The sequence below is a fragment of the Hyla sarda genome, chromosome 8 (assembly GCF_029499605.1).
Source record: "Hyla sarda isolate aHylSar1 chromosome 8, aHylSar1.hap1, whole genome shotgun sequence".
NCBI classification, from domain to species: Eukaryota; Metazoa; Chordata; class Amphibia; order Anura; family Hylidae; genus Hyla; species Hyla sarda.
The window spans coordinates 208,922,118-208,935,528 of NC_079196.1; the positions used below are offsets into that span (position 1 = coordinate 208,922,118).

A 13,411-nucleotide genomic window follows, 5' to 3' on the forward strand; every position below is an offset into this window, starting at 1 on the left:
GCTGTGAGAATATACGTCCAGGGGCGGGGCTGTGAGAATATACGTCCAGGGGCGGGGCTGTGAGAATATACGTCCAGGTGCGGGGCTGTAAGAATATACGTCCAGGGGCGGGGCTGTGAGAATATACGTCCAGAGGAGGGGCTGTGAGAATATACATCCAGGAGCGGGGCTGTGAGAATATACGTCCAGGGGCGGGGCTGTGAGAATATACATCCAGGAGCGGGGCTGTGAGAATATACGTCCAGGAGAGGGGCTGTGAGAATATACATCCAGGGGCGGGGCTGTGAGAATATACATTCAGGAGCGGGGCTGTGAGAATATACATCCAGGGGCGGGGCTGTGAGAATATACGCCCAGGGGCGGGGCTGTGAGAATATACGCCCAGGAGCGGGGATGTGAGAATATACGCCCAGGAGCGGGGCTGTGAGAATATAAGTCCAGGGGCGGGGCTGTGAGAATATACGCCCAGGGGCGGGGCTGTGAGAATATACATCCAGGGGCGGGGGCTGTGAGAATATACATCCAGGAGCGGGGCTGTGAGAATATACATCCAGGGGCGGGGCTGTGAGAATATACATCCAGGGGCGGGGCTGTGAGAATATACGTCCAGGGGCGGGGCTGTGAGAATATACGTCCAGGAGCGGGGCTGTGAGAATATACGTCCAGGAGCGGGGCTGTGAGAATATACGTCCAGATGCGGGTCTGTGAGAATATACGTCCAGAGGAGGGGCTGTGAGAATATACATCCAGGAGCGGGGCTGTGAGAATATACATCCAGGAGCGGGGCTGTGAGACTATACATCCAGGGGCGGGGCTGTGAGAATATACGTCCAGAGGAGGGGCTGTGAGAATATACATCCAGGAGCGGGGCTGTGAGAATATACGTCCAGGGGCGGGGCTGTGAGAATATACGTCCAGGGGCGGGGCTGTGAGAATATACGTCCAGGAGCGGGGCTGTGAGAATATACGTCCAGGGGCGGGGCTGTGAGAATATACGTCCAGGAGCGGGGCTGTGAGAATATACATCCAGGGGCGGGGCTGTGAGAATATACATCCAGGAGCGGGGCTGTGAGAATATACATCCAGGGGCGGGGCTGTGAGAATATACGTCCAGGAGCGGGGCTGTGAGAATATACGTCCAGGGGCGGGGCTGTGAGAATATACGTCCAGGAGCGGGGCTGTGAGAATATACATCCAGGAGCGGGGCTGTGAGAATATACGTCCAGGGGCGGGGCTGTGAGAATATACATCCAGGAGCGGGGCTGTGAGAATATACATCCAGGGGCGGGGCTGTGAGAATATACATCCAAGGGCGGGGCTGTGAGAATATACGTCCAGGAGCGGGGCTGTGAGAATATACGTCCAGGGGCAGGGCTGTGAGAATATACATCCAGGGGCGGGGCTATGAGAATATACATCCAGGAGCGGGGCTGTGAGAATATACATCCAGGAGAGGGGCTGTGAGAATATACATTCAGGAGAGGGGCTGTGAGAATATACATCCAGGAGAGGGGCTGTGAGAATATACGTCCAAGGGCGGGGCTGTGAGAATATACGTCCAGGAGCGGGGCTGTGAGAATATACGTCCAGGGGCAGGGCTGTGAGAATATACATCCAGGGGCGGGGCTGTGAGAATATACATCCAGGAGCGGGGCTGTGAGAATATACATCCAGGAGCGGGGCTGTGAGAATATACATCCAGGAGCGGGGCTGTGAGAATATACATCCAGGAGCGGGGCTGTGAGAATATACATCCAGGAGAGGGGCTGTGAGAATATACATCCAGGGGCGGGGCTGTGAGAATATACATCCAGGGGCGGGGCTGTGAGAATATACATCCAGGGGCGGGGCTGTGAGAATATACGTCCAGGAGCGGGGCTGTGAGAATATACATCCAGGAGCGGGGCTGTGAGAATATACGACCAGGAGCGGGGCTGTGAGAAAATACGTCCAGGGGCGGGGCTGTGAGAATATACGTCCAGGGGCGGGGCTGTGAGAATATACGTCCAGGAGCGGGGCTGTGAGAATATACGTCCAGGGGCGGGGCTGTGAGAATATACGTCCAGGGGCGGGGCTGTGAGAATATACGTCCAGGGGCGGGGCTGTGAGAATATACGTCCAGGGGCGGGGCTGTGAGAATATACGTCCAGGGGCGGGGCTGTGAGAATATACGTCCAGGGGCGGGGCTGTGAGAATATACGTCCAGGGGCGGGGCTGTGAGAATATACGTCCAGGGGCGGGGCTGTGAGAATATACGTCCAGGGGCGGGGCTGTGAGAATATACGTCCAGGGGCGGGGCTGTGAGAATATACGTCCAGGGGCGGGGCTGTGAGAATATACGTCCAGGGGCGGGGCTGTGAGAATATACATCCAGGGGCGGGGCTGTGAGACTATACGTCCAGGGGCGGGGCTGTGAGACTATACATCCAGGGGTGGGGCTGTGAGAATATACATCCAGGAGCGGGGCTGTGAGAATATACATCCAGGGGCGGGGCTGTGAGAATATACATCCAGGAGCGGGGCTGTGAGAATATACATCCAGGAGCGGGGTTGTGAGAATATACGTCCAGGGGCGGGGCTGTGAGAATATACATCCAGGGGCGGGGCTGTGAGAATATACATCCAGGAGCGGGGCTGTGAGAATATACATCCAGGAGCGGGGCTGTGAGAATATACGTCCAGGGGCGGGGCTGTGAGAATATACATCCAGGGGCGGGGCTGTGAGAATATACATCCAGGGGCGGGGCTGTGAGAATATACATCCAGGGGCGGGACTGTGAGAATATACATCCAGGGGCGGGGCTGTGAGAATATACATCCAGGGGCGGGGCTGTGAGAATATACATCCAGGAGCGGGGCTGTGAGAATATACGTCCAGGGGCGGGGCTGTGAGAATATACGTCCAGGGGCGGGGCTGTGAGAATATACATCCAGGGGCGGGGCTGTGAGAATATACATCCAGGGGCGGGACTGTGAGAATATACATCCAGGGGCGGGGCTGTGAGAATATACATCCAGGGGCGGGGCTGTGAGAATATACATCCAGGGGCGGGGCTGTGAGAATATACATCCAGGGGCGGGGCTGTGAGAATATACATCCAGGGGCGGGGCTGTGAGAATATACATCCAGGGGTGGGGCTGTGAGACTATACATCCAGGAGAGGGGCTTCGGCTGTCCGGGCATGCTGGGAGTTGTAGTTTCGCAACAGCCGGAGCGCCACAGGATCAGTCTGCTTTCTTTCAACATGACAGGTTGAAAATGTAAGATTATAAATAAGATAATGAACAGTAGACAAAGAGAAGGGGAGAGGAGGGGGATGAAGCTGCAGAATACGGCTGCGTATTTTCTGCTAATCTGGCAAGGAATCCTGGATTAGCAGTTGCCAATAAAATTTTGTCTGCAAGTGTAAGCCACCGAAGCCGTCTGCGGAGAGGTGGAAGGACATCCCTTGACTTGTGTTTTTATAAGACAACAATACGCGACGTGTTTCTTTGGCGCTGTGTTTCCTAACAAAGGATGCAGGAGCAGCGCAGGAAACCATTTAAATTCATCACCTCGGTGGATTTCAATGGATTGTGTTTCTAGGCCCGGTGGGTGTTCAGGGGTCAAGTGAACAGCACAGTCCAGAGAGCGTATTGGTATTTATTTCTTGAGCTGCGCGCTCCTCTTACCCTCGCGCAGGACTGCTGCTGAGAAGGACGGCTCTCAAACAGAAAGGAGCCAAAGGGGGTTATATCTCTCCGCAGCAAGAAGGAAGAATGCCGGCAACTAAAAAGGGGAGGATGAGGGAGAAAACCAGTAATAGGAGAGGGGAGAGGAGACAGATGATGAGGATACTAATAAAAGGAAAAAGAACGCACAAGAGAAAGGCAGAAGAAATAGAGAGAGAACGCAAGGGAGAGAGAGAGTGGATAAAGAAAGAAAGGGAGGATGTGCACACTCAAAGGAAAGTGAGAGCACACAAGAGATAGAGGGGGAGTTCACACTCAAAGGAGAGAGAGAGAGAGAGAGAGAGAGAGAGAGAGAGAGAGCACACAAGAGATCGAGGGGGAGTGCACACTCATAGGAGAGAAAAAGAGGGTGTGCACGCTCAAAGGATAGAAAAATAGGGTGTACACGCTTAAAGGATAGAGAGAGTGCATGCTCTAAAGGAGAGAAAGAGAGAGGGTGTGCACACTGAAAGAAGAGATAGTGGTAAGAGTAAAAGAGAGAACACATGGGGAGAGAAAGAAAGGAGAAGGAGAAAAAGAGATGGAGAGAGAGAAAGAAAGAAAAAGAAAGAAAGAACGAGAGAGTAATAGGGAGAGAGATAAAGAGAGATCATAAGAGAGACAGAGATAAGAGAGAGAGAGAGAGAGAGAGAGAGAGAGAGAGAGAGAGAGAGAGAGAGAGAGAGAGAAGGTAAATACACTGTTCAAAAAAATAAAGGGAACACTAAGACAACACATCCTAGATCTGAATGAATGAACTAATCGTATGAAATACTTTCGTCTTTACAAAGTTGAATGTGCGGAGAACAAAATCACACAAAAATGATCAATGGAAATCAAATGTATCAACCCCATGGAGGTCTGGATATGGAGTCACACTCAAAATCACAGTGGAAAACCCCAGTACAGGCTGATCCAACTTTATGTAATGTCCTTAATACAAGTCACAATGAGGCTCAGTAGTGTGTGTGGCCTCCACGTGCCCGTATGACCTCCCTACAACGCCTGGACATGATCCTGATGAGGTGAAGGATGGTCTACTGAGGGATGTCCTCCCAGACTGTGGTGCAACGTGGCATTGGTGGATGGAGCGAGACATGATGTCCCAGATGTGCTCAATCGGATTCAGGTCTGGGGAACGGGCGGTCAGTCCATAGCATCAATGCCTTCCTCTTGTAGGAACTGCTGACACACTCCAGCTACATGAGGTCTAGCATTGTCTTGCATTAGGAGGAACCCAGGGCCAACCGCACCAGCATATGGTCTCACAAGGGGCCTGAGGATCTCATCTCGGTACCTAATGGCAGTCAGGCTACCTCTGGCAAGAACATGGAGGGCTGTGCGGCCACCCAAAGAAATGACACCCCACACCATTACTGACCCACCGCCAAACCGGTCATGCTGGAGGATGTTGCAGGCAGCAGAACGTTCTCCACGGCGTCTCCAGACTGTGACAGTCTGTCACATGTGCTCAGTGTGACCCTCCTTTCATCTGTGAAGAGCACAGGGCGCCAGTGGCGAATTTGCCAATCTTGGTGTTCTCTGGCAAATGCCAAACGTCCTGCACGGTGTTGGGCTGTAAGCGCAACCCCCACCTGTGGACGGGAGGCCCTCATACCGCCCTCATGGAGTCTGTTTCTGACTGTTTGAGTGGACATTTGTGGCCTGCTGGAGGTCATTTTGCAGGGCTCTGGCAGTGCTCCTCCTGCTCCTCCTTGCACAAAGGCGCCGGTAGCGGTCCTGCTGCTGGGTTGTTGCCCCCCAAGGCCTCCTCCACATCTCCTGATGTACTGGCCGGTCTCCTGGTAGCGCCTCCATGCTCTGGACACTACGCTGACAGACCCAGCAAACCTTCTTGCCACAGCTCGCATTGATGTGCCATCCTGGATGAACTGCACTACCTGAGCCACTCATGTTACCACTAGAGTGAAAGCACCGCCACCTGTTGTCTGTTCCATGTGAAATTGATTGTCAGTCAGCGTTCTTCCTGAGTGGACAGTGGGATTTCACAGTGTCATTGACTTGGAGTTACATTGTGTTGTTTAAGTGTTCCCTTTATTTTGTTTGAGCAGTGTAGACAGATAGATAGATATGAGATAGATCGATGGATAGATAGATAAAATCCAGAGAGACAGGGGTGTATTCTTATGTGGGAGGAAGTGGAAAGCATGAGATGGGACATACAAAGAAAAATGAAGGAGAGTGAACAAGATAGACAAAAGAAGAGAAAGGGAACACTACGGAATGAACGCTGAATTTCTGCTTGCCGAATTTAGCGAGCGGAGATTCAGCCTGGTAGCCGCCGTCAGCTGAAGATCCCCGCGGCACTGCCCCGTCATCATTGATAGCTATGCAGTGCTCATGTAATTTTGCACAAAGGATGAACATGTTCATTCTCTGTGCGGAACAATTTCAGCGGCAGAATTTTCCTCCGCTAAAATTGCTCAATGTGAACAGGTCTCGCGGAAACCAATTCACACTGATGTAAAAGTTGACCGTGCGGAATTCCGCGGGAATTGCGTAGTGTGAACATACCCTTAGAGGAAAGAGAGAGTGCAAGAAAGGGAACACATACAGACAAGGGAAAATGTAAAGAAGAAATAAAAGTGTGCAAAGAGAAGAGAAAGTATATAGAAAGAAAGCGTGTGAGTGCTCAGAGGAAAAAGCTCATTTGAGACCACTCAAGACAGTGAGTGCTCAGTGGAGAAAGAAGAGTAAGAAAACAGGGTGCACTCAGGGGATAAAGAAGAAAAGTCTGCAAACCCATCGGAGAGTAAGGGAGCATGAAAAAAAGAGAGAGAGCATGCACTCAAAGGAGATTGAGATAAAGAGAGAGTGCAGAGAAGAATGAGAGATCCAAGTGTACACTCTGAAAATGGTCAGAGAGCGCACACTCAGAGCATAAAAGTAGTGAGATAGCAAGGGAGACAAACCACATGACAGAGAAGACAGTGAGTGGGCTCAGAGGAGGGGGAGCACAGATGAGTGGGCTCAGAGAAGGGGGACCACAGATGAGTGGGCTCAGAGGAGGGGGAGTACAGATGAGTGGGCTCAGAGGAGGGGGAGCACAGATGAGTGGGCTCAGAGGAGGGGGAGCACAGATGAGTGGGCTCAGAGGAGGGGGAGTACAGATGAGTGGGCTCAGAGGAGGGGGAGCACAGATGAGTGGGCTCAGAGGAGGGGGAGCACAGATGAGTGGGCTCAGAGGAGGGGAGTACAGATGAGTGGGCTCAGAGGAGAGGGAGCACAGATGAGTGGGCTCAGAGGAGGGGAGTACAGATGAGTGGGCTCAGAGGAGGGGAGTACAGATGAGTGGGAGCACAGATGAGTGGGCTCAGAGGAGGGGGAGCACAGATGAGTGGGCTCAGAGGAGGGGGAGCACAGATGAGTGGGCTCAGAGGAGGGGAGTACAGATGAGTGGGCTCAGAGGAGAGGGAGCACAGATGAGTGGGCTCAGAGGAGGGGAGTACAGATGAGTGGGCTCAGAGGAGGGGAGTACAGATGAGTGGGAGCACAGATGAGTGGGCTCAGAGGAGGGGGAGCACAGATGAGTGGGCTCAGAGGAGGGGGAGCACAGATGAGTGGGCTCAGAGGAGGGGGAGCACAGATGAGTGGGCTCAGAGGAGGGGGAGCACAGATGAGTGGGCTCAGAGGAGGGGGGAGCACAGATGAGTGGGCTTAGAGGAGGGGGAGAACAGATGAGTAGGCTCAGAGGAGGGAGAGAACAGATGAGTGGGCTCAGAGGAGTGGGCTCAGAGGAGAGGGAGCACAGATGAGTGGGCTCAGAGGAAAGGGAGTACAGATGAGTGGGCTCAGAGGAGGGGGAGCACAGATGAGTGGGCTCAGAGGAGGGGAGAGTACAGATGAGTGGGCTCAGAGGAGGGGAGCACAGATGAGTGGGCTCAGAGAAGGGGGACCACAGATGAGTGGGCTCAGAGGAGGGGGAGTACAGATGAGTGGGCTCAGAGGAGGGGGAGCACAGATGAGTGGGCTCAGAGGAGGGGGAGCACAGATGAGTGGGCTCAGAGGAGGGGGAGTACAGATGAGTGGGCTCAGAGGAGGGGGAGCACAGATGAGTGGGCTCAGAGGAGGGGGAGCACAGATGAGTGGGCTCAGAGGAGGGGAGTACAGATGAGTGGGCTCAGAGGAGAGGGAGCACAGATGAGTGGGCTCAGAGGAGGGGAGTACAGATGAGTGGGCTCAGAGGAGGGGAGTACAGATGAGTGGGAGCACAGATGAGTGGGCTCAGAGGAGGGGGAGCACAGATGAGTGGGCTCAGAGGAGGGGGAGCACAGATGAGTGGGCTCAGAGGAGGGGGAGCACAGATGAGTGGGCTCAGAGGAGGGGGAGCACAGATGAGTGGGCTCAGAGGAGGGGGGAGCACAGATGAGTGGGCTTAGAGGAGGGGGAGAACAGATGAGTAGGCTCAGAGGAGGGAGAGAACAGATGAGTGGGCTCAGAGGAGTGGGCTCAGAGGAGAGGGAGCACAGATGAGTGGGCTCAGAGGAAAGCGAGTACAGATGAGTGGGCTCAGAGGAGGGGGAGCACAGATGAGTGGGCTCAGAGGAGGGGGAGTACAGATGAGTGGGCTCAGAGGAGGGGGGAGTATAGATAATTGGGCTCAGAGGAGGGGAGTACAGATGAGTGGACTCAGAGGAGGGGGAGTACAGATGAGTGGGCTCAGAGGCGGGGGAGTACAGATGAGTGGGCTCAGAGGAGGGGGAGTACAGATGAGTGGGCTCAGAGGAGGGAAGTACAGATGAGTGGGCTCAGAGGAGGGAAGTACAGATGAGTGGGCTCAGAGGAGGGGAGTACAGATGAGTGGACTCAGAGAAGGGGGAGTACAGATGAGTGGGCTCAGAGGAGGAGAGAGTACAGATGAGTGGGCTCAGAGAAGGGGGAGTACAGATGAGTGGGCTCAGAGGAGGGGGAGTACAGATGAGTGGGCTCAGAGGAGGGGGAGTACAGATGAGTGGGCTCAGAGGAAAGGGAGTACAGATGAGTGGGCTCAGAGGAGGAGAGAGTACAGATGAGTGGGCTCAGAGGAGGGGGAGTACAGATGAGTGGGCTCAGAGGAGGGGAGTACAGATGAGTGGGCTCAGAGGAGGGGGGAGTACAGATGAGTGGGCTCAGAGGAGGGGAGCACAGATTAGTGGGCTCAGAGGAGGGGGGAGTACAGATGAGTGGGCTCAGAGGAGGGGGAGTACAGATGAGTGGACTCAGAGGAGGGGGGAGTACAGATGAGTGGGCTCAGAGGAGGGGGGAGCACAGATGAGTGGGCTCAGAAGAAAGGGAGTACAGATGAGTGGGCTCAGAGGAGGGGGAGCACCGTTCTTACAGAGTCCACATCTACTCATCTCCATTCATCTCTTAACATATTGCAGAATCATTCTGTAACCCTTCACTTACTTTCCCGAAGCTTCCTTTTCCCAGCACCTTCAAAAAGTTAAAATCGGAGACTTTCACCCGGTCTCTGTTCCCATTGCTATCAATTTTGGCCACTGGATTTAACGCTTTCTCTTCCGCTGCTCGGTTGCTTGGACCAATTTTGGCTCTCTGCAAGAAACAACAAGAGCCACTTTATTAGGTACCTTGATTTGAGTCTACATGGCCTGTGCAGACCTGTGTTGTCATGGTAACAGACTACAAACAAGCCTTGTGTAGTCTGATCCTGATGTCATACTACATATCTCAGTGTTTGCCAACCAGGGTGCCTCCAGCTGTTGCAAAACTACAACTCCCAGAATGCCCGGACAGCCTTCGGCTGTCCGGGCATGCTGGGAGTTGTAGTTTTGCAACAGCTGGAGGCACCCTGGTTGTGGAACACTGATGTGTATAATTTTTATTTGTATGAAGCCAAAAAGACAAATATTTATAACAAATATATATTCGGCAATCTCCGGCTCTGCCATAGCGATGTATTGAGGGGGGGTGTCGGGCGCCGCTTCGTGCGGTGATCGACACCCGCTATCTGGCCAGCGAGCCGGGGCCCCAGCGGTTGGACCCCCCGTGATCTGAAACCTATCCCTTCTCCTTAGCATAAGGAATAAGTTTTTCAGCACTGGACTACCCCTTTAAAGAGGTATTCCGACCTTATACATCTTATCCCCTATCCAAAGCATAGGGGATAAGATTTCTGATTGCAGGGGTCCCGCCTCTGGGATCCCCGCGATCTCTATTCAGCTCCTGGCATTCTGTGACGGGTGCTGCCTCAGAGACGTGACGTCCCGGCCCCTCCCATAGACATGAATGGAGGTGGTGTGGCATGATGTCACGTGGGGGCGTGGCTGTGATGTCGTGTCTCGGTCTTGGAGGCAACGCTCGGCACAGAATGCCGGGGGCTGCACAGAGATCGCAGGGGTCCCAGTGGCGGGACCCCTGCAATCAGACATCATATCCCCTATCCTTTGGATAGGGGATAAGACATATAATGCCGGAATACCCCTTTAATAGACATAACAATCCTTCAAAATCAACACATTACCCACTAAAGCAAGTCACACAATTGTAGCACATTTTATGGCCAGAGATCTTACAAATAGCGATGAATGGAAACATGAATTAAAAAAGAAAAAAAAATCTCCAAACACATTTCAAATACAAGGTTCTTCTTCATCAGGGACAGTTTCCAGATGAAGAAGACAGTTGCCTTTGAAACACGTTTTTTTTTTTTTGTTTTTTTTTTTTTACGTTTTTTGCTAGGCCCCCATAGTGACATCACAAATTGGAGCGTGGCACTAAGCAGCATCACTTGGTAGAAAAGCCACCAGCAGAGGCAGCTGGCCTCGTGAATATAGTGCGCTGTTACCTCATCAATTGGAGGATTCCAGGACCAGTCTTCTGATTATGGACTCCTCTTTTCTACTATGAATCACTGGAGGCAGATAATTGTTATGGTATAATATTGGACATCTAGTAAGGAACTGTAAGATACCTGTACAGACTGGAAACTTGGGAGTTTATTAATATTATTTCTGGGTTGGAATATAATATATATAAAAAAAAACACCTATATTTGACTTTTTACCCTATACTAAGACAGATATATATTTATAAAGTAAAAAGTAGCTTATTATTACGTTTATTTAAATTAGCATGTATGTACACTCTGTGATAATGAGCGTGCATATTACTGTTAATAGTATTAAAGGGGTAGTCAAAGGAACTGAACTTTTTAGACGCTTATCCCCTATCCAAGGATAGGGGACAGATTACTGACTGCTGGGACCCCCCACAATCTCCTGTATGAGGCCCCGGCTACTTACGCGTCCCTCCACGCACTCAGGCCTCAACCTTTCTAGATGAAAGAAAGTGACAGCTGAGGCGGGACATTGTTGCGGCCCGGTGATTGGCTGAGGGGGCAGTCACTTCTGTTTGGTTAGGAAGGTGGTCGGGGCCCTACACAGGAGATTGTGAGGGGTACCATCAATCGGACCCCTGCAATCAGACACATATCCCCTATCTGATAAAGGATAAGTGTCTAAGAAGATCAGATCCTTGGACTACCCCTTTAATACTATTGTCAGTAATATGCACGCTCATTATCACTGAGTGTACATATATACTAACTTGTATAAACTTAATAATAATATGCTACTTTTTTACTTTAAAATAAATACACTTCCTTTATTTACACCAGACCGGACAACGCCTGCCTGGCGTACCCCATCGATATCCGACTGGCGTGTAATCGACCTTCGATGACTGCTAGGACAGCTTGGCAGCGGCGCCAAAGTTGAGCTGTAACGCGTCGTCTCTTGTGGGGCTCTGCTCATCTCGCGGATGGCCGATCGCTGAGTATACGGTGACGATTCAGTGTCAGTGCGTGTGTGGATTGGCATATCGGGGACGCGTGTTCGGAGCCGTGGGCACTCGGCGCGTGCTGGGAGTTGTAGGTTTGCGAAAGCTGGCACGTCACAGACCACCGTAGGATGGTCCTCAGATATGATACTCCTCGGGCTCCATAGGCGGATCACCGTCCCGTTTCAGAGTGGCGAAGCCCCTGCTGCGCCCCTCTAATTGCCTCTACGGCGGAGTAATTGGCAGGTCCGTCGCCCTTTTGGACGTGGCACGTTTGCGCTTATTTCTCTCTCTTTTTTATTTCATTTCTGGAGAGGCTGCCATATTGAGACAGCAGTGGAGAGTTCAGTCTGCCATGAAATTCCATTAGCCTGATTCTGAGCTCTTCAATTTGTCTGTAGCTCACAGCTCCCGCAGATAACAGGCTCCTGAGCAATCTCTCACTCACAGCCCCGGCTGATTTGTTAAGGCAAGGCTGTATGTGCCCCCCCCTCTCAAGGTGACCTGCAGGCGCGGCTTAAAACCCCAGCGCCATCAGACGACATGCAAACAAGATCCAGTGCAAAAAGGGGGGCGGGGGTATATTCTACATCAGTGGTCTCCAAACTGCGACCCTCCAGCTGTTGCAAAACTACAGCTCCCAGCATGCCCGGACAGCCTTTGGCTGTCCGGGCATGCTGGGAGCTGTAGTTTTGCAACAGCTGGAGGGTCGCAGTTTGGAGACCACTGCTCTAGTGAGATGTACCCCATTCTGTGACTGTTTTTAACGTGTACCTGCAAATTAGTATCAAAAATGTTTATAGTGCAGCACTGTGCACAATAATCATTTTGTGCTGCACTATAATCATTTTTCTAAATCCCTTTCACATCGGCATCGGTATACCTGTACGTAGCGGCCATTGTCCGTGCTAATAACATAAATGACACATTTAAAAAGCTAGAAATTCCCCTTAAAGGGAACCTATAAAGTAAGTGAAAATGATTATAGTGCAGTGCACAATAATTATTTTTCCAAATTAGTTGAAATTTTCAACTTGGTGTCTGTATACCTGTGCGCCGAGCCTATTGTCCGTGCTCCCGACCGTCTGTTCTCTTAACATAAATGAAACCATTCAAAAGCTAAAAAATGTCACCTTAAAGTTAACCTGTAAAGTAGATGCATATGATTACAGTGCAGCACTGTGCACTGTTCCCCATCCTGTGACTGTTATTAATGTGTACTTGTAAATTAGTATGAAAAATTATTATAGTGCAGTACTGTGCACAATAAGCATTTTTCTAAATTACTTTCACTTTCAAATCGGCATCTGTGTATCTGTACGAATCGGCCATTGTCCGTGCTCCCGACTGCTCGTAACATAAATGACACATTTCAAAAGCTAGAACTTCCCCTTTAAGTATGTGGAATGAGTGCAGCACTGTGCACAATAATCAATTTTCTAAATTATTAAAATTATTTCAAATTAGCGTCTGTATACCTGTATGATATGGCCATTGTCCGTGCATATTTGATGTGCAGGATTTGAAGCTGCAGATTTCAAGCTATGTTCAGTCAATTAGTTTACATTGAATTCTGCAGCTTCAAATCTGCAGCTTCAAATATGCGCAGGATACTGTACGTGTGAATAGGCCCTTAGGGTAGGGTAACACACAGCACATCTGCAGTGTTTTTTATGCTGAGGATGCCCTGCCGGCAGTCACAGAGCGACTTCAAGGTAAGCTCCCTACACGTATGGTATCCTGTGCATATTTGATGCGCAGGATTTGAAGCTGCAGAGTTCAATGTAAACTAATTGACTGAACTCAACTACAGATCTGCGGCTTCATATCAACTATGCACAGGATAACATACGTGTGAATAAACCCTAAGATGCTAAAATTCATCTTCTAGCTACCATCT

At 51.1% G+C, this 13,411-nt stretch overlaps 1 protein-coding gene across 2 annotated transcripts in view; it reads right to left on the reverse strand.

The window, feature by feature from the left end:
* The window catches only part of PRKCB (protein kinase C beta), a 262,417-nt gene that overhangs the window by 56,159 nt on the left and 192,847 nt on the right, over positions 1 to 13,411 (reverse strand). For both annotated transcript variants that reach the window (XM_056536493.1, XM_056536492.1), the window contains exon 9: positions 9,121 to 9,267. In XM_056536493.1, coding sequence (XP_056392468.1) covers positions 9,121 to 9,267 — 147 coding nt within the window. The remainder of the gene's footprint in view (positions 1 to 9,120; positions 9,268 to 13,411) is intronic.